This window comes from Malaclemys terrapin, chromosome 2 (assembly GCF_027887155.1).
Source record: "Malaclemys terrapin pileata isolate rMalTer1 chromosome 2, rMalTer1.hap1, whole genome shotgun sequence".
Classification (NCBI taxonomy): Eukaryota; Metazoa; Chordata; order Testudines; family Emydidae; genus Malaclemys; species Malaclemys terrapin.
In genome coordinates, this window is record NC_071506.1 from 176,727,707 (window position 1) to 176,752,913 (window position 25,207).

Here is a 25,207-nt window from a genome sequence, read left to right on the forward strand (position 1 = left end):
AAGTGCTTATTAACATGAAAGAGTGATGTGCTTACCTTGAGGTCCACATACTCTTTCTCATAGAGATCTACCACATTAACTTCAGTGAAATCTTATTGCCTCTCTGTTATTTAATTTCTAAACAAACCCTGCCAGTTTGTTTTGAATTGTGTGAAGCTGGCTGATAATATTGCGATGGAGTGGATATCCACTAAGACCTGCAGTCAAACCACAAAAATTATTTCCATTTAAAACATAGGATAGATTAAACCCAGCTGACCAAAAATTAATTGGTTGTCACTTCAACATACCATACCTTTTAACCCTCCGTTATTGGCTTTGTAACTGGTGTGTGTGTGTGTGTGTATTTATTACACATGCATACTCTATAGCTTCCTTCTAGCGGAATAGTAGACAGCTGTAATTTCCTTCTAATGGAACTCTCTTAATATTAGTAATTGATCTAATTGTATCTGCCAGCTGAAGTTTCAAGGTCTGTCATAATTGCTTTCTTCTGTTATATGTCTCTCCTCTTGACTAACTACTCTAAGAAGCTTCAGGGCAGCACTGTGAAATATTCATTAAATCTCTTTTTGTCATCTTTTCACTGGCTTGGTCTAGTACTTTGATAAAGAAAAAAAATATTAACAAAACTGATTAATGATTGTCTTCCATGTCTTTGTTGTCTCCTAGGCAACCCTCATAGTCAGAACATCAGCAGCAAGCTGACATACGACACTATTGAGCATGTCCGATACAGGTAGAATAATCTTTATTTTATTTTGCATTTTGGTTTCCAATGTACTGTTTGGATTATTCCTTGGAGTTAGCCGTTTTTGTGGATTTTTCGTTGCATGTGATAGTACATCTAATTTATAAATTCCATGAGACATTCGTCAAGCTCTTGTTGGAGGGATTAGGAGATCACCAATGCTTTCCCCCACACTGTCAATATCACACCTTTATTTATGTAACTACATGATAATGGAGCCTGAGCCTGCAGTTGCATTAGGATGTAAGGGCTGAAACCTTAACCCCATTTTGGTGATAATGATTAACAAGAAGGTGTGAGAGTGCAAGGTCATGGTTCAAATGCAGGAGGCATGCTAAAAATGACCTAATAGACTGCAGGAATTCGTACGTTACTTTTACAGAAATTACTAAACTACTTTATATATATCTTAAAGTAGTTTTAGTTTTAAGGAGAACAAAGAATATTAAATGAAGACTGTGAGATACTGAGTGTAAGTGCTTTTTGTTCTGGTTTAGAGGGGGAGCTCAAACATAAGACCATTCCTGTCTCCAAATAATTCTGAGATAGGTATGCTAAGAATTTTCTTTTAACCATTAACTTACCAAAATAGAGGGAAGCTGGGATTAGTTTAGCCAGTCATTGATTTTAATTGTTGGCACTAGCAACTATAAAATTAAGGTATGTATGTAACTAAGTATAAAAAACGTTCATAGTAGTATAACAGTATGCTCTGGGCCTTTGCCTTTAGTGCACTGTTTGCCCAAAGCACAGAGGTCTTGGCCCTTATTCTGTATAGCATCTTTTTTACAAACTATGGTGTATCCCAAAGCACTTTACAGAATTCAAATCCATAAAGCCATACCACTGTGATGTTTGAAAGTGTTCTAATTCTGAATCAACAAAATCTGCAATTTATCCTTTTCCTCTTTGATCTCATAATGGAGATTTACAAAAGTATAAGTCTGACAAGACTGTTCTGAAGAGATTGCAGTCCATGACCCAAATCCTGCTTTCTTTACTTTCTGAAAATGTAGCCTTTGCTTATACCTGCCACAGCGTCTGTCCAATGGGATGCAGGATTATAATCTATTAAATTAGGGCCAACATGAAATAAATTAGACTAGTTAAGTGAGTAATGATTATTCACAGGCATAAGGGTTCCATATCAGGCCCATAGATTGCAACGCCCATAACATTGTCCAGTCCCTGTAGTAAGAAGCAGAGTTTTACAGAGATTATGGGCTTCCATGGGGACTAATTTCCACAACAATTGCTAATTCACCTCTAGCTTTCCTAGCACTGATTTTGTGAGGCACATTCAGTTCCGCTACATATTTGTGTGTGAAGCAGTCTCTCTAACATGTTCAGCTCAGATCTGTAGCTGCTGACTTATAAAGAATAATTTCACAATTAAACAGTTAGGGCTAGATTGTGATTCCCTTACATACACTGTAGTAGTACCTTATGTGGCAAGAAGTCTCATTGACTTCAGTGGGATTACTCAAACTGTAAGGTACTGTTCAACATAGGTGAGGGTAACAGGCTAACCCTTAATAACTGCTTTAAGACCATTTTTGAAATAGCCAGTGCATTATCTAGAGTCATGGCTTCATAATCATATTGTATATGGGGGGGAAGAGTGATGGTATCTTAAAGTTCTGCTAATATTTGGGGGGAGTGGGCAGATTGCTTCAAATTTCCATATGTTTGTTATATATTCTCCCATACTTTTAATTTCCACTGATTAATAGAGGATTATATAATCCACTCTTTCATGTTCCTTTTTAACTGATCTCCTCTTATGCAAGCATACCTGAAGATGTACTTTACTATAGTTTCTAGAAATATTGTAGTGCCCAATTATTATTATTTTATTTTATTATTATAGGGTAAGAAAGAATGACTTTCAAATTAATGCTTGTATGGATTTCTCTAAAAGAAACTAGCATTTTCAGCTAGATTTATTTTGGACCTTGATTTGGAAGAGTATAATGATTTTGTGTGTGCGCAAAGAACAGCAGGAAAGAAGTTTAGAAGCATCTTAGTAAAAACAGCCCGTGCCCTTCTGCCCCCACACAGACATGTACTGTACTACACCTAATAGGCTTTGTCAGCCAGACAGACTGTTAGAAAGTTGATCGTTATTTCTCAATAAAAGTTTGAAAAGCACAATCATCAAAACAGCTTATTCATAAAGGTTCAGGAAAAAGGAGTCCAATAAAAGAACCCTCCGTAAATCAGCTATCAAAAAAGCAATAAAAATATAGTTTAAAAAATCTGTACTTTCATGACATTGCTTGTTTTTGATTAGTTGCAATGTGACAAGATGAGGAGGCAGGCAGCTCTATTCTGCATCACAGCCACCATCTTTGATTTCCTCAGTAGAGGAAAAAAATCCAGCTGGCAGATTTAGATGTTTGAAAATGCTTGTTTGCTTTTAAATCTGCTGTTTGAGCAGAAACTATGCTTAGAGAATGGCTTTTAGAAAAGTTCGCAATATTCTGACATAACCAGAATGGGGCAGCCATTTTAGATTTTTTTTTCTCTCTGACAGAGGATCCAAGCAAGTATGTTAAAACAGAAATTAAACGTTTATGTTTTACGTTAACGGGATATATGTTTTGCTCCAATAATATACAAATTGTTCCATAATACAGAACTATATGACTTGATCGCTCCTCAAACTTTGTCAGCTACAGGACATTCTTGGAGTATAGACTTGCATTCTATTAACATTAGAGCTTAAATATTGGAAGCTGTAGAATATTTTTGAATTTACAAAATTTCAACAAATTTTTCACAAAAATTGCTTGCTGTTTTTCAACCAGGTCTATTAAATAAAACAGAGTAAAAATAATAATGATTCATTCTTTATAACAGCATCAACATTTGTCTTGGATACCTTTTTCCTGCTTGAAAATGATTATCTATTGATAAATCTCTTAAATATTAAGTATACTCTATATACTAAGTGACAATATTGCAAACAGACACCTAGCTAATGATGCTATTATGTTTATCTCATGACAGTCTTAAATAAATGCTAAAAGTACCTTAGTGTACTTAACTGATGTCTTGTGCACTGGAAGCATGCTCCTTTCTGTTGTTCATCCATGATATGGAAATACCATCACTACAGTTTCTTTCATGAAGGCTAAAGACTATGACTGTAATTCACACCTCTGGTGCTGTATAAATAATACCCGAGTTTGCAAGTTCAACAGTTGTTACATTGTTTTTAGTTAGTTGTTTTGTTTCTCATACAGGCATTTTAAAATATTTGCTTTCTGAATATTTTAAAACAGTTGCTCTTTTAGATCTTGAACTTGCGGTCTCAGACGTTGCATCACTGTTCTCTCGCCATTAAATCAGACAACTGCATGAGAGGATGTTATTCTTTTTCTATATCTATGTAATGTATTAAAATATAGGGTCAAATCATCAGCTAATGTAAGTTGACATATCACCATTGAATTCAATTGAACTAGGATAGTTTATGCCATCAAGGGCCTGGCTGTAAATTAAAAAAACAAACACAAGAATCTAAATATGAAAAAAATCAAGAAATTCCCTAGCAAAGGTTTCAACACCAAACTTGGATCTCATCCAAGACAATAAATAGTACAGAATGGAGTGGGATCCAGAGAATGATTCTGCTCTGATTGAAGTCAATGGGATTTTTGCCATTGAGATAAAGGGGAACAAGTTTGGGTCCAGATCTAGACCAATATACTTTTCATGACGGCTGCTCTCAGCTGAAAAGAACTCAGTAACTTTTTTTATAGGTCTACAGAAACTACAGGAGAAGAATAATCTCTCTTGCCTGGGAATACTAATTGAAAATGTGAAAGAGGAGTAAAATTAATGTAAATGGTTAAATTTAGTTATTACTGATGAAAATGGTGTGCCTCTGTAGCAATATATACAGTTAAGTATTATTGGGTTTTGCCAAGAAAATAGTCTTACATATTTTTTGGATAATTTCTCTATAGTGTATTTCAATAAACCATTTAGCAACATGCAGAGCTTTAGTTTGCTACCCTGTACGGACAGCATACATTATTTATCAAATAAAAGATGGTGAGTTTCAAAGCCAGATTTATTTTTAAAAATAGTTATTGTGGGTTCTGGAATATGATACACGATCAGAAATCTTTCTGTACCATAGTTCTCCAGTGCTAAGCAATCTGTGTCAGAAAACAGCAATGTTGGAATGGTTACATACATGGAAATTGCTTGACCTTTCATACACAGTAAGAAACAGCAGATACAGTATCTTCTTAGTATTGATTTGTCCTTTCTAAAGGTCACTAACTGGAGACTGTATGGATGAGTGAAATCTAAGCATCACATTCTGCCCTTCCTAATGGTGCACACCTGCGTGGAAACCTTGTTTAAAAATCAGGGTGACTCAATTCTTTTACAATACTGGGTTTATAAAATCTTTCTTTTGCAAGTGCTGCTTCCTTCGGTCCACCTGGCCATACTGAAGTAACAGCACTTCTATTATTCAGTAAGGAGAAATGCTACATGTTTAAAGAGCTAAGGGTTCCATACTACTCAGTGAGTTAGGAGAGTGGAAACACCTGAAGTTCCCTGAAATTCTTCCATCTGGAGGGGTTTTCTTCCTTACCCCAGCCCTGCTGAACCAGCCACTTGCAAGCTTTGCACATTTAAAGTGGTGCATATTCAACTCAACATTAATGTCAAAAGTCAAGCCAATAGAAGCTATATTCAGTATGATGTTTGTCAGTAAGGTACATTTTGATGTCCTTAGCAATACAGGATAATTAAGAGAAAAAGAACAATTTTGGGGGTGAGGGACTCATTTTTGTGCAGAGTTTAAATAATATCAGTCTTTCACAGGCATGCACAGAAGTGATCTCAAGTGTACATGGAGATGTCTTATGCACTGTTGTCATAGCTGTGTTGGTCCCAGGATAGTAGAGGGACAAGGTGGATGAGGTAATATCTTTCATTGGACCAACTTCTGTTGCTGAGAGAGACAAGCTTTCGAGCTTACACAGAGCTCTTCTTCAGGTCTGGGAAATGTAGCATGCACATAGGAGAGTGGAAAAAGCTGTTGTGCCCATATAGACTGACCCCGTGACCACTGGCCTGAATTCATGTTCCATAACACGTTGAGTGACAACAAAATGGTGATGTAAACCATTCTGTTCAACAAAGCCACACTTTCAATTTTCCCTCCACAACAAGCAGCCTTTCACCTATTCGCTGAAACATATTTTTTCTAAATACTAAAGAGGAATTCCCACGGGAGTTAGGCGCCTAAATACTTTTGAGGATTTGGGCCTCAGTTTTGCAAACACTTGTCTCTGTGATTCATTCCTTTGGGGACTGCTCATCATTGCGAATACTGAACTGGCTAGTAAAAGTTTGCAGGCAGGCCAACAGGTACCATTCTACAGGAATAAATTGGCAGACCAACCCATTATGCTTGGAATTACATTCACTTGCAACGTCAGAGCTAGTGAAACACCTCTTTATTCCACTTTGTTAGCTTAGCTCCTGGACTTTCATCTCTGTGGTGATAAATTCATTAACTGCTTACTTGATAAGTAGGAGCTTTAGGAAGTAATGTGTTAATGTTCTCTTTTATTCATCTGCTAGCAAGCTTTATGGCATCTGCACTCCCTATAAAGAGAATGTGATAAACAACATCTAAACATTCATAATGTTTCTGTCTTGGCATGCTAAGAAATCCCAGTTACATAATCTGAAATGCTAAATGTTATTTAAAAAAAATAAGCAGTGAAATATGTAAAATATTATAAAATCTGGAGTCTGCACCTGATAACATTTTGCAACACACACAGGGTCAATTTTTTTATGGATTTATTCAGACAAATCTCCAATTGATTATAACCAGAGATTTACTTACATAAGGTGTACAGGATTGCGCTCTCTCTATATATTTATATGTGTGTGTATGTATGTGTGTGTGTGTGTATTTTTATATATATGTGCCCATGAATCTGAATGTAAGGACCCACCAGGAAGTAATTGTGACCACCATTATACTTCCTCTGCGGCTTATATGTGAGAAGTCTGGGTGACGCATGTAATTCAGTATTGGGGAAAAATCTTAATTTGGAATTTTGAGTGTGATTCCCTCTGTGATGGATTTGGAGGTACCTTGATAATTTATGAATGCTGTATGTTGACCTGGGTAGTGGGAGGTTTACTGTATGAATATAATGGTTTTGTTTAATATGTGCTGTTGGGGGACAACGAGCAGGAAGGAACAGAATGCTTCAAGATGCCTCCGCAAATACTTAAGAGACCATGATTAGCTTTGATTTTACCTCTTGCTCCAGCCAAACTAAAAACTGGTTTTGACCAAAAAGGCCAAGGCCAGGGAACGCAGAAGAGGAGAACATTGATAGTTTGAAGAGGGAGTCTCTTTCAAGAGTGGGGCAGTTGTTTAGGGGAAATCTAGTGAGATGCAGGGTTCCTGCTGGGGAGTATCTGAAGAAGTTAGGCCTGCCTAAATTACCACTCAGGATGGTAATCCTTTAGGGAAAATAGACTTGAGTAGGCTGTTGTGTTAAAATCTTTTTTTCTCTAAAAGCTTTGTTCCTACTGCACAATAAACAATAACTTAAGAAGGTGGTTTGGGGTCAGTGTATACACCACTGGTCACAGATGGCCACAGGGAAGAATCGCAGGTGCTCAAACCCAGGCAGCCCTGTTTGGTAAGCATGGTTGATACATAAGGTACTGCAGCCCGGGGTCAGGTTCAGGAGTGGGAGTATTGTGGGATTGATAAAAGTATGAGGTCTGACACCTAAAGGGGCGCGCTCTAAGAGACCAGAAAGGGGACAGAGGTGCAGTTATAACACATTCTGCCTTTTCTGGAATCCAGACTGCAACAATCAAGCCAGATTGACACCCCCTCTGATGAAGGAACAGCCTCTGTGGCAGTGAAGTCAAGCTTTACCTGGACGGATCCCTAAATTGTTCCCTAAAACAAAGTTATTTAACTCAGGTTCTGAATGAGAAAGATGGCCCTGTGACCTTCAGTTTTTCTGCTGCATTTGGAAGAAAAGTCACAAATTTGCTGCCATAATATTGCTGGGCCAAAATAGCAACAGAGTTTAAAAACTATACAGACCAGGGAAGACCGAGAGAGAATTAATTGAGAAACACAGAAGTTACAATTCAGGTGATTAAAATTATGCAACAGAGAAAAACAAATACATTTTGTGGCCTCAGAAGAATGGATGAGTGTTGGTGACGGATAAAGGTAAGACAAAAATTGGCAGTGGTAAACTAATTGGGGATGAGGTGAGAAACGGAGAGCCCAGTGATGTGCAGGGATCATTGGCTGCCAATTTTCAGCTAAGCCAGATCAGAAGAATCATGCCAGTCTGGGTAATGCTGTTGAAGATACAGTAACAAAAGGGGTGCTATTGACTGCATATAAAACAGGTTTGATTGAACATCTAACTTGATTGACGTGCTCTGGATTCCAGAAAAGGCAGCATGTGTTATAAAAGCAAAGGGGAATGACACAGGGACATCTCAGATAACTGAAGGAAAGCAGAGGCACAATATAGGTTAGAAGATCTTTGGTTCAAAGATCAGATAAGTTTGTAGAGTCCAGAATGGATTGTAGCACATGTTTTATTGAATTGGTTATATGCTTTTGGCGGGAGGGCCTGGGGCAGAATCCTTAGAACTTGCTGGAAGCCAAAGCATTTGCTTTTCTTTGCAGAATGCTTTTGTTTTAGAGTTTCATACCAGAATGATGTTGAACTGATGATCCGTAAACTGGCTGAGATTGATTTGAGCGCCAAACTGAGCAAAAAGAGAGAACATGCACAGACAGATGTTACTCCTACATCTTCTTGAAAGGAAAAATCATTTGATTGATCTGATTCTCTGTCGTACAGAGCAACTAGTTCTTTAGAGTAAAATGCATTGGCTTTCATGTGTGGCTTGAAAATGCACAGCAAATGTGTCAGTAAAAACTTCATGGAACTTTGCAGATTGTTGCCAGTCATATAGAATTTTCTTTTGACTTAAGAAAAACTGCTCCTTTTCATTATGCCCAATCAATCTGTAAGAAATTCTGACTTTTATCCCTCTACACAGTTCAGTGATTCAAGTTTCTGATCTGCTTTAAAGATACTGTTTCTTGTGTTATGAGTGCTGCAAGTAATGAGAAGGAAGAATTCCTTCAAGAAGCAATCTGAGCCATGATAGGATGTAGGAGCATGAAAGATGTGTAAAGAGTTGGGCAACATCTGTGCACATAACTGCTTTCTTTTTTGTGAGGGTTAATAACCAGCTAAGAATTAATGTTTTGGTGTCTAATTTTCTAATGTATCTAGATTTTATTTGTTTGTTTGGTATTTTTCAGAGCAGGAGGAAAATGCATTGGTCTTATGTGAGATTCTCCAGCTGAGTAACATGTTTCTAATATTTAGAATTTGTTTGATGCTTTTTAAAAGGTAAGCAAGCCCATTTCAGAGACTAAGACATGCACATCATGAAATCTTTATGAAGACTCCTGCTTGGAATCCGTTCAGTGTTCACATCCAACAGTGTCTAGCTTAACACTGACATTTTTCAGCCATCCTGCTATTATCTCTCTCTATTTAATTTCCTTTGCCTTTTTAAAGTGATTTAGCTTTCTCTGATGTTCATTCATTTTGAAGTTTATAAAGTCATCTCTGTGGATTTACATTGAAATTTTGCCTGAATGCACATAAATCAGTGTCCATAATGTGGTAGGAAAGATTCTAGACCCTTAAGCCACCAAACGTCCACTGAGAAACACCCATATTCTAGTTGCTTAAAAAACCTGGCACTATAAATGTGCACTCTATTTGCTTATGGGTTTTGGACTATATTAAGATTTCTAACAGCATTGTTTAGCAATGCACAACAGTGACAGAACCAAAGATGCTCAAAAATGCTAAACTCAAGATCTGGAATGCAATGCCAAGGCTTTGCATGCTGGACCCAGACCCATTAATGTGGCAGATATTTGTGCTGACCTATCTTTGTCCTCTTTGAATCAAAGTGTCTGGCTATTGCTAGTGAAACACTGCTTTGTAGAACACTCCTAACAAGTAGTACTCATACTCTGTAAATTGTACTGAATGGATGAGTATGCCTCTTCTCCTGAACAGTGAGTAGCATCTCAACCTTCCACCAATCTGCCGGCCCCTCCTAGTACCACTGAGAAGTGACCCAGTCCCCTTCCGCTCTCTGACCCTTGTACAATACCTCATCCTCCAAAGAGCCTTCAGCTGCCCTTTTCCAGCTGCTGATTCATCTCTCCCATCTTTCAAATGCTCATCTCCCTCTACACTGTATTAAAACTCCAATTCAACCTGCTCTCCACTTTCATCCCTTCTGACTTAACCAATACTGAATTAAATCTGCCTCTTAGATAGAGCTGGTCAAATTCTAACAACTAGTTTTGTGGGAAATTTCTAAATGTTATGGGGGGATTCGTTTTGGTTGAAATTTCACACCACATTTTCTTTGGTTTGTCAATGAAAAACTGAAACCCTAATCTGAAATGTTTTTATTATTATTTATTATTATTGTACTTTTTGAAAAAATGGTTTAGTAAACATTTTGGGTTTTCAACATTTGAACATTTTTCCTGAAATATTTTTGGTTTAAAAATGGAAAATTTGATTGAAAATGATGATTTCTGTAAAATTGTTTTTGATGAGAAGCCATTTTCCATCAACATTCCTTGTCACGTTTTTTGTTGTAAAAATCTACTGTCAGTTGCCAGAATTTTTCTCAATGCAAGCCCTGACTCAACTCACCTCCAAGTGTCAGATGTAGTTCCTCAGTATGTCTCATGGAGCATGCCTAGGACTCAATAGCTGGCTACTTTTATTGGCAATTGTACCAAAACATTTAATGCAAAAAAACAGATGCAATGAAGACCCTATGTATATAGCGTAATTTATGTGCTGTATTATATTTAAGTAAAGTAATTAGAAAAAAGTATTCTATCCTTCAAAGTGATATGATGTCTTTTAGCCTTTACTTGGTGCTTTCCATGTTCAAACTATTGTACAGATATTGAATAATCATTGAAGCATGCCAGTGAGCTCAAAGTATTATCATCCCCACTATTCCGATGGGGAAACTGAGGTACCGTGTGGTTAAGTGGCTTATAGACTCATAGACTCATAGACATTAAGGTCAGAAGGGACCATTATGATCATCTGGTCTGACCCCCTGCATGCTGCAGGCCGCAAGACCCTTCCCTGGACTTTACCGTTGAAGTCCCCAATCCTGTGTTTTAGTGACTTCAATCGGCTGATACCCTTCTGCTAGTGATCCCTGCCCCATGCTGCGGAGGAAGGCGAAAAACCTCCAGAGGCTCAGCCAATCTACCCTGGAGGAAAATTCCTTCCCGACCCCAAATATGGCGATCAGTAATACCCCGAGCATATAGGCAAGAGTCTCTAGCCTGACCCTTGTTGGCCATTATGCTGTTCATGTACCATTGCTTGGTTTTCCTTGGCTACTATGTTTTATCATTAAACCATTCCCTCCATAAACTTATCCAACTTAATCTTAAAACCAGACAGGTCCGTCGCCCCCACCGTTTCCCTCGGAAGGCCGTTCCAATATTTCACCCCTCTGATGGTCAGAAACCTTCGTCTAATTTCAAGCCTAAACTTCCCCCTGGCCAGTTTGTATCCATTCGTTCTCGTGTCCACATTAGTACTAAACTGGAATAATTCCTCTCCCTCCCTTGTATTAACCCCTCTGATATATTTAAAGATAACAATCATATCCCCCCTCAGCCTTCGCTTTGTCAGACTAAACAACCCAAGCTCCTCTAATCTCTTTTCATACGACAGGTTTTCCATTCCTCTGATCATCTTAGTCGCCCTTGTCTAAGGCCATAAAGTAAATCAGTGATAGAGTAGAACTCAAGACTTCCTGACTCCCAATGCTGGGCTATTCCTCCCATACATATTGTATACTACATGTAGGGGTACTACAGATGTGAGGGATCTCTGAAAGAGCTTGTCAGAAGTACTGAGACCATTTTTCTCTGCGTCTATCTTTAAAGGTTAGGTAAAGTAATTACTGAATAGCCTCAGCATTTATTTTTTAGCATAAGCCTTCAGCCCCAGCCATTGGAAAGCTTTTGTCTTGAGATGAGGGTATTCCTGCTTAAAGAAGTGGAAACGCTATGACTCTTAGTACACAAAGTGTCTGCTCGCTTCTTTTGTTGGGATATGTCTGTGAGTTCCCCTACTCCCTCAGGGTAGAAGCCAGGAGGAGGATTCTGTCCCCTGGACTCACAGGGATCAGTGAGTATCAGCACAAAGACCACTGATTCCAAACTGCCTCCCTGACCCTTCATGTGATCCATAGCCTGTGGAGAGCACTGCCACATAATGGGGATTCCACAACCCGGGGTGTGGGGAGCAGCACACTTTGATGCCCCGGGTGTGCAGGAGGGAGGCAAAAATCTGGCTGAGACCTGTGAGCCCTTCACCCATGCCAATTCTGAAAGTGGTGTCCAGTAACTCCTCCCTGCTGTCAAAGGGCTGATTCAAACATTTCTCTTTTAAAATCACAGTGTGCAACATTTTCAGCTCATAATCAAATTTATATTTTCATTTTAACGCAGTTGCCCTTGAGGGCTACAACTGAGTGCCTTTGGCAGGCCACAGGTTAGAAGCCAATAGACTACGAAATAATCATTTTTTAAATTAAGCCATATTTAGCAACAACCTAGACGCGTAGACTTTAAGGCCAGAAAGGACCATCACGATCATCTATTTTGACCTCCTGTACATGGCAGGCCACAGAACCTCACCCACCCACTCCTTTAATAGACCCCTAACCTCTGGCTGAGTTACAGAAGACCTCAAATTGTGATTTAAAGACTTCAAGTTACAGAGACTCCTCCATTTACACTAGTTTAAACCTGCAAGTGACCCATGCCCCATGCTTTAGAGGAAGGTGAAAAACCCACTAGTGTCTCTACCAATCTGACCTGCGGAAAGATTCCTTCATGACCACAACTATGTGTGGGCAAGACCCACCAGCCAGACACCCGGGAAAGAATTCTCTGTAGTAACTCAGAGCCCTCCCCATCTAGTGTTCCATCACCAGCCATTGGAGATATTTGCTACTAGCAGTCACAGATCAGCTACATGCTATTGTAGCAGTCTCATCATACCATCCCCTCCATAAACTTGTCAAGCTCAGTCTTGAAGCCAGTTAGTTTTTTGCCCCCACTGCTCCCTTTGGAAGGATGTTCCAAAATTTCACTTCTCTGATGGTTAGAAACCTTCCTCTAATTTCAAGCCTAAACTTGTTGATGGGCAGCTTATATCCATTTGTTCTTGTGTCCATACTGGTGCTTAACTTAAATAACTCCTCTCCCTCTGAGGGTATTTGTCCCTCTGACTCTTACAGAGAACAAACATATCTTCCCTCAGCCTTTGTTTGGTTAAGCTAAACAAGCCAAGCTCTTTGAGACTCTTCTCATAAGGTAGGTTTTCCATTCCTCTGATCATCCTAGTAAGCCTTTCTCTGCACCTTTCCAGTTTGAATTCATCTTTCTTAAACATGGAAGACCAGAATTGCACACAGTATTCCAGATGAGGTCTCACCAGTGGCTTCACAAATAACAAAAGTTTCTTGGGTGGAGTTACACCAGGAATGAATTTGATCTTTCGACTGTTTAGATTATACACAATAGAGTCTTTTTAACTCACATGGAAAACCCATTGTCACTTAGCGAATTAGCAAGTAAATGAACAAACAGGTTAAAAACAGAGAGCAAGAATACTGCATTACAAAATTGATATCATTTATTTGACAATTGTCATTCTCTTTTACTTTGCAGTAATATGTTACAGGACAGACATTTTTATACAACATCAGTGAATGAGTCCTAGTGGCTCTTATAAAAATAAGACCTACTAAAATGAGACTTCGTTTTGACACTGCATCTGCTAAGATAGAGAGAGAGAGAGCAATTTGCATGTGTGGTTTATAAGGTACGTGCATTAGCAAAGTCCCAGTGAACAAGGTTGTACCTGCTGTAGCTTTTAGTGATGGAGGGAGACAGGGCCAGTGTTACCATTAAGGCGAACTAGGCAGTTGCCTAGGGCTCCAAGATTTGGGGGCGCCAAAAAGCGGTGCCTCCAATTTTTTTTACAGCGTTCCTCCCCGAGCGCGCGGTCGCAGCTCCACTTCTCCTGCCTCCCAGGCTTGCAGCACCCATCAGCTGTTTGGCGCCACAAGCCTTGGAGGAGAATTAGAGGGGGGGCGGCGTGCTTGGGGAGGAGGTGGAGCAGAGGTGAACTGGGGTGGGGAGGTGCCGCACGGCTCCCCAGGCCGGGGGGGTGGGGAGCTGCCACAGGGATGCCTCAAGGCGGGGGGGGGGGGGAGCTGCCACAGGGTTCCCCAACCCAGCTCACCTCTGCTACGCCCCCTTCCCGAGCACGCCGTCGCTGCTCCACTTCTCCCAATCAGCTGTTTGGCGCCGCAAGACTGGAAGGAGAATTAGAGCGGGGGTGGCGTGCTCAGGGAGGAGGCGGAGCAGAGGTGAGCTGGGGTGGGGAGCTGCTGCACGGCTCCCCATGGAGGGGGTGCTGCTGCGGGGGGGGGGGGGTGCCGCTGGGCGGGAGGGGGCAGAGAGCTGCTGCAGGGCTGGGGCGGGGGTGCAAGGTGGAAGTTTCGCCTAGGGCACGAAACTTCCTTGCACCGGCCCTGGAAGGAGATTATGCAACCCATCCTGATATGTCTACTCTCTGCTCACTGTTAGTAACCTGTTATGTGCTTGCCTAAGTCTTTCTGGCAGGCTGTATGTAGGTAGATCCTGCCTGATCCCTCACACTATGCACTTGAGTTGTGTATTAATGAGCCACATCTGTCATGCCGTATTGCCTGAATGTATATCCTTTCTGTAGGCTACATTATATTTTTATACCTCCTTTACTTTTAGGAATTGAAGATCATCCTAAGGAATGAAAATTATTTCTTATTGCTACCAGGGCCAGCTGCAGCGTTTTTGCCGCCCCAAGCGGCAGAAAAAAACAACAAAAACCCACGATCGGCGGCACTTCGGTGGCAGCTCTACCGCTGCCGCTACATACTTCAGCGGCAATTAAGCGGCAGGTCCTTCCCTCCAAGAGGGACTGAGGGACTCGCCGCCGAATTGCAGCCGAAGAGCCAGACGTGCCACACCTTTACGTTGGCTGCCCTAAGCACCTGCTTGTAGCGCTGGTGCCTGAAGCCGGCCCTGATTGCTACCTCCTCCTCTTACCATAACATGCTTTTGATTTGGGCACACTCATATAAGCTGAGGCTGCAGTTTTGTTAAATCAACCAAGCCTTCTGAAGGGCAATGAGTAGAAGGGAAAAAAAGGCAAACACTGGTTGCCCCAGTCAGGGTTAAAACCTAAACATCCCCAATCAGGACCAGGAAGCCAAGCCTTCCTGTACCACCCATTTATTCCCCCAACCTGACCCAAAAGGGGTGTGGTCAATGCCCTTGCTTCTTACTACTCCCACATGGCTGACAAACCTGGCCAAGGGAGAGAGGAAGCACTTCTGATCCTTCTAGGTTTCCTAAGGATGTCCATTCCCCTGCCTGGTCCAGCCAAAGCCCCACTACAATGAGCAGTGATGGGTGCATAGTTTCCTGTAAATCCTCTGTGCACGGATTTAATCCCCAGTGTGGGGTAATTTTAGCATGCCCAAAGCCTATAGAGAACCTTCTAGGGGACCAAGGTCATGCATATTGTGGGAGGGTGAGCCAGGAGAGGCCCGGTGTTGGCAGGATGGACTGGGAGGAACATGCATCTTTCCTCCCAGCAACCAGTGGGAAGTCCCTTGTTATCCTCAGATAATGAGGTTTTGACCTGTTGTTTCATCCATCTGAAGAAAAACTCTGCCGCTCTGACAGGGTTTGGGAGCAGGTACACAATGGGGAATCTTGTGCAGTTTTCCTCCTCCTTGATCCCCTCCTGTGAGTTTTGAATATGGGTGGATATAATCTGTCTCATAATGACAGGTCAGCCACAAAAGGTTTGATTTGAAAAAGCAGAAAGTATTCAGATGCATCTCCAAGCTTGTCTGAACACGTTCATATGTATAAACATCTCAATGGAAGGAAATTATTCCAGTATATAGTGCTGGGAATTTAGCATTTGTAATGAACTGCAAAAACGAGTTTGATGAAGTGTATTTTTAGTATACAATCAGAGATCAGCCATAGAGCAAAAATGTGATATTATAGGTAGTATTTTTAACAATGCAGTGCAAATGAAATTCTGCCAGCTTTAATTAAACAAGCTTACACTTCACTGAGATTTTGAAATTTAATTCTGTTAAGCTCAGGTCTCAGATCTTGTAAATTGAAAGATATTTTGATACGTTTCAAAGGCTGTTTATACTTACTACAACAGTCAGGATATTTCAGTATGTTAATTGCAGCCATTTTAGTTTCTTTAGGCACTTTACTGTTGAGTGAAAATGAAACACGTTAACCTTCCATTAAATGTAGCCCAAGAAGGTCACAGACGTAACTGCAATTAGTGTGAGGGTTCAAGGTGTTAGAATTTTAGTATAACTGTCTTGTGCATGTCTAGTGTAGCTGCACAGTGAGAAGTGTGAAGCAATACATTGCGGTGAAGCAATAGGGACAACGAGTGAGTAAGAGCTCCTGTGGATCTTGTAAAGTGGGAAGGGTTTGAATGAAGATTCTTGCTCACTTTGTAAAATGCATTGGAAGGAATCCTACCGTGGTAATCTTTAGACGTGACATCCTGGCCCCATTGAAGTCAATGGGGAGTTTTGCCAATGATTTCAATGAGGCCAGAATGTATGCTAGAAGCTCCATAGCTCAGATACCATTTTAATGGACATGGTGTGTGGCATTAGTTGTGAATGTTTAGAGCCACTATTCATAGTGGCCACTAGAAGAAGGTGAGCGTCTTTGTAAACAGAAAAGGAAAACAGTCTGGCATTCATCCCAATCACAGTCTCCTGGGTCTATGTCATCTCCACAGGACAGCTAGGGAAGGCACTTTGTGGAGCTCCAAAACTTTGTAGGAAAGTGACTCCTTGCTGCAATCATAAGGTGTGAGGGCAGAGACATTCTAGTAGTGTCTAGCCCAATAGCTCTAGATTATGAAATTACCTACTAGTGCCAATGCTAACTGCTTCTTTCCTTGCATTGCAAGTAAAAAACTGCTGCTGATTTGAAAAAAAAAAGTATGTGGTGCAAGAATTCTGATGAAATTATTAAAATATATTCCTTAGAGAGAAGAGAATGGATTGCATCATTAGGGCAATGAAATTTGTGGGAATAGAAAAGGATAAACATGTTATTACTAAATGCTACACAAATGTATTTAAGGTGTTAAAAATGATAACACTTATTTTAAAAGCACTATGCAATTATGTAAGTGAAGACAGTAGCGTAATACATATGTGCAAGAAGCAGAGTTAATATTTCCTGACTTGAGTGCTTAACTTCATAGCATTAATGACCTGAAGAAGAGCTTTGTGTAGCTCAAAAGCTTGTCTCGTGCACCAACAGAAGTTGGCTCAGCAAATGATATTACCTTATCCACCTTGTCCCTCTAATATCCTGGGACCAACACAGCTCCAATGCTGCAAATAGCATTAATTTTCTCAGTGTTGGTTTTTGTATGCAATTATATGTAGCTTCCATGTTTATTTACTTCAGCTACTGAAGTAAATTAGCTATGTAGCTACAAGCCATTGCTGGGGTAACATTCAAAAACCATATATGAGTCAACAGTGTAACACTGTTGCAAAAAAAGCAAACATCTTCCTGGGATGTATTAGCAGGAGTCAAGTATCAGGGGGTAGCCGTGTTAGTCTGTATCCACAAAAACAACAGGGAGTCTGGTGGCACTTTAAAGACTAACAGATTTAGTCTTCAGAAGTGAGTTTTTTTACCCACGAAAGCTTATGCCCAAATAAATCTATTAGTTTTTAAGGTGCCACCGGACTCCTTGTTGTTTTTATTATCAGGAGTGTTGTACGCAAGACACAAGAAGTAATTCTTCTGCTCTACTCCACACTGATTAGGCCTCAACTGGAGTATTGTGTCCAGTTTTGGGCGCCACATTTCAGGAAAGATATAGACAAATTGGAGAAAGTCCAGGGAAGAGCAACAAAAATGATTAAAGGTCAAGAAAACATGACCTATGAGGGAAGACTGAAAAAATTGGGTTTGTGTAGTCTGGAGAAGAGAAGACCAAGAGGGGACATGGTAACAGTTTTAAAGTACATAAAAAGGTTGGTACAAGGAAAGGACAAGAAGCTATGGGCTTATATTGCAGCAAGGGCGGTTTAGTTTGCATATTAGGAAAAACTTCCTAACTGTCAGGGTGGTTAAGCACTGGAATAAATTGCCTAGGGACTTGTGGAATCTCTGTTATTGGAGATTTTTAAGAGCAGGTTAGACAAACACCTGTCAGAGATGGTCTAGATAGTACTTAGTCCTGCCTTGAGGCATGGGACTGGACTAGATGACCTCTCAAAGTCCCTTCCAGTCCTACAAAACTATGATTCCATGATCTATGAGATGGCAAATTTTTGAAAGGGTAAGTAACACACTATGGCTATGAATGCATTGGAGTCGCTTCAGACAAATATTTTCATAATCTGAAGTATTTTGTTGGTCTCCATCATGAGTATTAAAAATACAAAAAACAAAAGGAAATTTTTTCAAAGGCACGTACAGGCTAGATCTGCAAAAGGAACTTTGACTCAGCATTACAATGCTTCATGTTTAGATGCCCTGTCACCCAGTGGAATCCTCAGAATCCAAATTAGGCTTCCAGGCTCCCTACACAATGCATGAGGAGAATCAGGCACCTAAGAATGGGAGTCCCAAAAGCCAGAATGCTGAATGGAGAGCCATCTAAATTAGTTAATAGGAAACGCTGAGGAAAGGGGGCTAAGCCCTGTCCCTCAAAGGGAGTTAGATGCCCAATTCTGGGCCAAAGGTAGACATCTCCCTCCACTTGGGATTCAAATGTGAACTCCCTCCGGGAGTTTGGTATGTATGCCAGGTCATCCCTTTCTCACAAAAAAATTGAACCATGCTTCAGCAGGAGACATGAAGACTGCCAACTCCAAATAAGTTATAGCCTGGTGGTTAGGGAACTCACCTGGGAGATGGGGGACTTGGGTTTAAGTCCCTGCTCTGAATCAGGCAGAGGCGGGATTTGAAGCTGGGTCGCCCATATCCTGGGTGAGTGCTCTGACCATTGTGCATTAGACAAAAGAGGGCACCACCTCCTCCTTCATTTTTGGGTGGGTCTCAAATTGGTAGCAGCCTTGAGCACGCCCAGCAATTGGACCCACAGGCAAGAGAGGTGGAGGAATGCCTAGTCTGAGGATCTCACCAAGGCTTAGGTGGTTTCAGGATTTAGGCAGCTTTGTGCCTGGCCCACCAGTAGAAATGCAGGTGCCTCAGGGATTTTACCAGTGGAAATTTGGATCAAAATTGTGGATTTGGTGCCTAAGATGGCAGTTAGGTCCCTATATTCATTTGTGATGCTAGCCCTAAGTGGCTTAGCATTTAAGTCCCATTGAAACTATGACTTTCAATGGGCTTAAGTTCCAGAGTCGCTTAGTGTGAAAATGTTATCTAACATTACTTTTGAAGAAGACAGAATTATATTGTGTAATTAATACTATAATGGTCCATGAGGAACCTCCTAGTAGTTCACTTTAAATGAGACTGATTGCTTGGCAATGTTTAATAACATCTGATTATATACAATCTGTAAAATAAAGGCTTTAAAATAGTCATGTTCCAAAGTAATTTCTTTCAAGTACACATGGTTGGTTAGAAAAAGAATATGGGTGAACCTGATAACTTAGAATATAATTACTGAGGGGAAAAGCATATAGCATATCATTTTAAAATTTGTGAACAATAGCTCTGTGGGAAGGTTCAAAGTATAAATATTGCTGTACTTTTCTTATAACCATATTGAAAGACATTCCTTTGGGGAGAAATTCTCCATGGTATACAGATTGGAGTCTTTTTCCAAATGTGTTAACCATAAAATATATTTTGAGAAAGCAAGTGTTAGCATAGCACTGCACCAATAGGTCCTGATTCAGCAAAGCATTTAAGCACATGCTTACGTTTAAGTACATGCAATGTGCTTAAGTGCTCTACTGACTAGCAATGGAATGTCTTATGTGTTTGTTAACCATGTGCATAAGTGACTTGTGTAACTGGGTCCATAGATTTTAACTTGGTGCCCTACCTGCAAAATATTTATTGAATCACCACAACAAGAATTTTCTCCTTGCATCTTTTCCTTTTAGATTTTTTTATAAGTTTGTGCAGGACTGTTCTTTAAATGTGTCATTGTTCTATCTTTTTATAGTATATAGCGGGGAAGGAGCAATCCTTATTAATTAGGGTGAGATTTTCCTCTCAAACTGCTGAACATCTGTGTAATTCCACTGAAGTTATATCTAATTTACACCATGAAAGTGAAAGCAGAAACAAGACTGAGGCTCCAACCCTCTGCATGGTCGCACGTTGCAGGAAGGGGTCCTTATTTTGGGCCATATACTGCTCGCCTGACTCACACAATATTCTCATCAGTGAGCATGCAATCTGATTTGGCTGTGTCACTGGCTCTAACACAGACATATAGGACTAAGAAAGGCATGGCTTTGTACAGGAGAAGCAAAGCCACTAGAAAACTGTAAAAAAAAAAAAATAAGAAGAAAAGAAGATAACGAACCTTAAGGCAACCTGTGAGAGTGTTGTTATCACATTAAGACATAATGGGGTTTGTTTTATTGGGCAATGAATGCACATTCCTTGGATGCATTGAGAGTCAAATGCCACCGGTTGGTGGCCTTCAGGAACCTAGGACATCTATAGACCAATAAGCACAGCCTCTGTTATGTCTCCATGGTATGACCATATTTACTTATTTTATTTGTTATTCTATAATAACTAGCTGCTTCATAAAAAAAATAAAAACATAAATTACTAAGCTACCAGCAATGGGCAGAGAAAACCAGGGCTATTGATAAAACAACCATTTCTGTTGCCAGAAAAAACATAGATAGCCTAGTTGCCTGGAATCAAACAAAGTGAAGGGAAAAGCACCTTGAGAAATGAAACGCGAAACAAAATGAAAGTCTTGTGTCCTCCTTGAAGGCCACCATACTCAGTTTGTTGTAAGCCAACAAATAGGAGCTCTATATATGGACAAGTGAATTGTAATTACATTAAAATATATTTTTCTGTATTTTTGATAGATCTTTGCATTGTGAAAAATAACTTCTTTGAAAGGTGACAATGTAAAAATAGCATCATTTCTCTCCGCCAGTCTGCTCCTTGTGTATAGGTTAACTGCTGACTTTAGTAGTAATGCAAATAAGCCTTTATTGCTTTTGACTCCTGTTAGGCCTGAAGAATTGACACAGCTACAGGAGAGAGAGAAGGGTAGAACTTGCACAAGGAGAACAGAATCTAATTTTCCCCCTCTGTTACAGCTGTGCAATCCCAAGGATTTGGATTGCAGAACCTTGATTACAGCTGGTGATGTAAAAGAAAGAAAGAAACCCCGTCTTGAGTTTGTGGTGCTGGCCAGCTGAAAAGAAAATCTCTTCATTTGTGACCTAAGCAAATTGATATGGAAGTCACTGAGAGATGAGAGGGAGGAGATTGTGTGCTGGACCTCTAATAGCACAGAACTCGCAGTGCGGGGGAAGAGGTGGGGGCTAAAGTGGCATAAAGAATATAAACTTTTATACCCTCTGATCCCGAGCTGCTCTAGGAACTGGAGAGACCCAACTGTAATTTAGACAGCTCTTGGGTGGGGCTGTCTGTTACAGCAGCCTCTCCATAGCACTGTGGGCCTTGCCCCTATCACGCCTCTCCCATCCCCCCTGCACTGCACCCGAGCCAGGGTTTGCAAAGCGTCCTTGACAGGCACGGTTATAACTATATTCACAGTACCTGCATTGGGTAAATTTCTCCCGGTTGAAATCAGAGCTTTTAGGGCCTCTTATCCCAGTCTTACCCAGTGCGAAAGGGCTAGAGTGGTGGTGAGGATCTCCAATTTGACAGGGGAGACTCGTACTTGAGTAGTAGAATAAGAGAAACTTTGTTTTCCACAGCTTTAAGATGTTTCCCAAAATACATGTTTCATGTCTTTAAAATGTGATTTTTCTTCTCTCCCCGTCACAGACTAGCTTGCTTTTGCCTGCTGCAGTCTCTGTGCCACCTGTTCAGCAGGGTCTCGCTGACAGCTCAGCTGCTTTTGAGATTTATTTTCTATTTTTTTTTTTAAAAGCTACATTGAGAGCTCACTCTGCTCTTGATATGCCCGTAGTGAAACAAATCTTGAAATCAGCCCTTGCTGCTTCTGAAGAGCTGCTGGAAAAGCATCAGATGCCAGCCTCTGGGGAGGATTGTTAAGATGTCTGTCTCTATAGCACTCAAAAGGGATGTTGTACACTGCAATATGGCGCTCTTTCAGCGTAAAGTCAATCAATTGTAAGTATCCTGCACAAAGTCAGGTGAAATACCGGACATGTATTTCTGCCTCTTAAAGCTTCCGTCCTGCAATTAGAGTCATGCAGGTGCATCTGGTGTCCATGCAAAGTCCCTTTGACTCTTTGGGTGAGTAGCAGAGGGCATAGGCCCACCTACATTGATCCAGCTGTAGCACTGAAGCTGCAATCTGGAGCTTCTGCTCCTGAAAGCTGAACTGACCTGGGAACAGAAGCATTTTGCTTTAGTCAGTGTTACCAACTCCTTTAATTTTATCCCGAGTCTTGCAATAACTGGTGCTTTCCTTACAACCCCATCTTCTGGATAGAAGTTATTAGAGGAGAATCTATGCTATCATTTATTATAAAGTAAGTTTCTAGCTCTTGTGGTTGCAGAGAAAAGCTTGAAAATCTGATCCAAGTGTACTCTGAAGGCCCAGAAAGCATAGAAAAAGAATCTGAATGTTCTTGGTTTAAAAAAAATCATGATTTTTAAGCCAATCTCATGATTTTTGATTGCTTGGGATTGGCAAATTGAGTGCTTTGAGATTACTGTGACAATTCTAACTTTGGTAGCAATTTCCTTGTTTAATTTGCTGATTAGTTAATAGAATCATAGAATATCAGGGTTGGAAGGGACCTCAGGAGGTCATCTAGTTCAACCCCCTGCTCAAAGCAGGACCAGTCCCCAACTAAATCATCCCAGCCCAGCCTTTGTCAAGCCTGACATTAAAAACCTCTAAGGAAGGAGATTCCACTACCTCCCTAGGTAACTCATTCCAATGCTTCACCACCCTCCTAATGAAAAAGTTTTTCCTAATATCCAACCTAAACCTCCCCCACTGCAACTTGAGACCATTACTCCTTGTTCTGTTATCTGGTACCACTGAGAACAGTCTAGATCCATCCTCTTTGGAACCTCCTTTCAGGTAGTTGAAAGCAGCTATCAAATTCCCCCTCATTCTTCTCTTCTGCAGACTAAACAATCCCAGTTCCCTCAGCCTCTCCTCATAAATCATGTGCTCCAGCCCCCTAATAATTTTTGTTGCCCTCCGCTGGACTCTTTCCAATTTTTCCACATCCTTCTTGTAATGTGGGGCCCAAAACTGGACACAGAACTCCAGATGAGGCCTCACCAATGTCAAATAGAGAATGATCACAGCCCTCGATCTGCTGGCAATGCCCCTACTTATACAGCCCAAAATGCCACTAGCCTTCTTGGCAACAAGGGCACACGGTCGACTCATATCCAGCTTCTCATCCACTGTAACCCCTAGGTCCTTTTCTGCAGAACTGCTGCCTAGCCATTCAGTCCCTAGTCTGTAGAAGTGCATGGGATTCTTTCGTCCTAAGTGCAGGACTCTGTACTTGTCCTTGTTGAACCTCATCAGATTTCTTTTGGCCCAATCCTCCAATTTGTCTAGGTCCCTCTGTATCCCATCCCTTCTCTCCAGCATATCTACCACTCCTCCCAGTTTAGTGTCATCTGCAAACTTGCTGAGGGTGCAGTCTATTGAACAAAACTGGCCCCAGGACCGACCCTTGGGGCACTCTGCTTGATACCAGCTGCCAAGTAGACATTGTTCGTGAAGACCAGCAAAAAAAGCATTGAGTACATTAGCTTTTTCCACATCCTCTGTCACTAGGTTACCTCCCTCATTCAGTAAGGGGCCCACACTTTCTTTGACTTTCTTCTTGTTGCTTCTTGTTCACTGCTCTGAGTGAAACATCTCCTTTCTATCTGTTTCACCAGTAATGTATTCCTGGTGCCTTTTCTTCGTACATGTGTTTGTTAAGGAGAGCTGGATCAAGTGCCCATTTTCTGTTAGTGTGAAAAGGAACCTGCACCAGCAGAGTAGTGATGCTGGAAGGGGCAGGGTTGGATGATGAAAGAGGAGAAGATGCACATCATCTAGGATCCTACAACAGGGCTTTCTTTTGAGCCTCTGCCTGGCTGTGGTCCTGAGCAGCCCTTCCCTGACCTTGTGGGCATCCTCACAACTAAGTTCCTAAAGAAATTTTTTGGAAGCTGTTTGAGGTAGCTTCTGTCAGCTATCAGGGTACCCCAGATCCTTCCCTCCAATAACATGTGTCTGGCAGAGCTGCTACCTTTTCTTCTAGGTGGCAGCCAATCTCAATCTCCTTGTGTTGTCACTTTGGACATTCCAGCCAATCTCTTCTCTGTTGAATGAAGAACTCTGCACTAAGGGCCATGTTTGGGTGTGACAGAGTGCTGAGAACCAGCAGCTGAACCAGCATTTTGGTCACTGTAAGTCCAATTAGTTTCCCTGGAGAAGGGTTTGATTGAGGGAAGTTGGGGCTAATTACTCAGATGGATCTGAGGTGAGGCAAGCTAAGGAGCTAGTTAACCCTTAACTGGAGGAATAGAAAGGCAGACAGGAAGGAAAGACAAGTGGGGGGACAGGGAAATGAAAGAGTATGTGGGAAAGGCTAGCAGGGCCAGGGTAAAGAGAGATCTTTGCATAGAGAGCTCTCTTCCTCTGACAAAAGGGGATGATGTTGGTATATCACTGTAAATGGAGCAGATGCATGGGACTATAAAAAGTGGTGGTTGAGATAATGTAAATAAAGTACACATTGGTGTTTACAAACCAGAGGTGTTTAGAGCCATTTGTATTGTTAGAAGGCTTTCCCTTCCCCCCTTCCCCTGGTTCTTGTCACTCAGACAGAAAGCAGACGACCAGAAGTCCGAAGTGCAGGCAATGTGATGCTTATTGGGGTTAGTTCCAAGCAAGCATATCCATAGCTCTACATGCCGGCAGAGTCTGTTTCCCAGTGTTCCGTTCCCAGCTCTGACACCACAGAGCCTTTACCCCAGAAGTAGGCAAACTACGGCCCGCGGGCCACATCCGGCCTGCGGGACCGTTCTGCCCAGTCCCTGAGCTCCCGGCCAGGGAG

At 41.1% G+C, this 25,207-nt stretch overlaps 1 protein-coding gene across 2 annotated transcripts in view; it reads left to right on the forward strand.

Annotated features, from left to right (window-relative positions):
• MOCOS (molybdenum cofactor sulfurase) overlaps positions 1-25,207 on the forward strand; it is a 363,943-nt gene that overhangs the window by 55,359 nt on the left and 283,377 nt on the right. For both annotated transcript variants that reach the window (XM_054018759.1, XM_054018758.1), the window contains exon 3: positions 673-739. In XM_054018759.1, the coding sequence (XP_053874734.1) occupies positions 673-739 (67 nt within the window). The remainder of the gene's footprint in view (positions 1-672; positions 740-25,207) is intronic.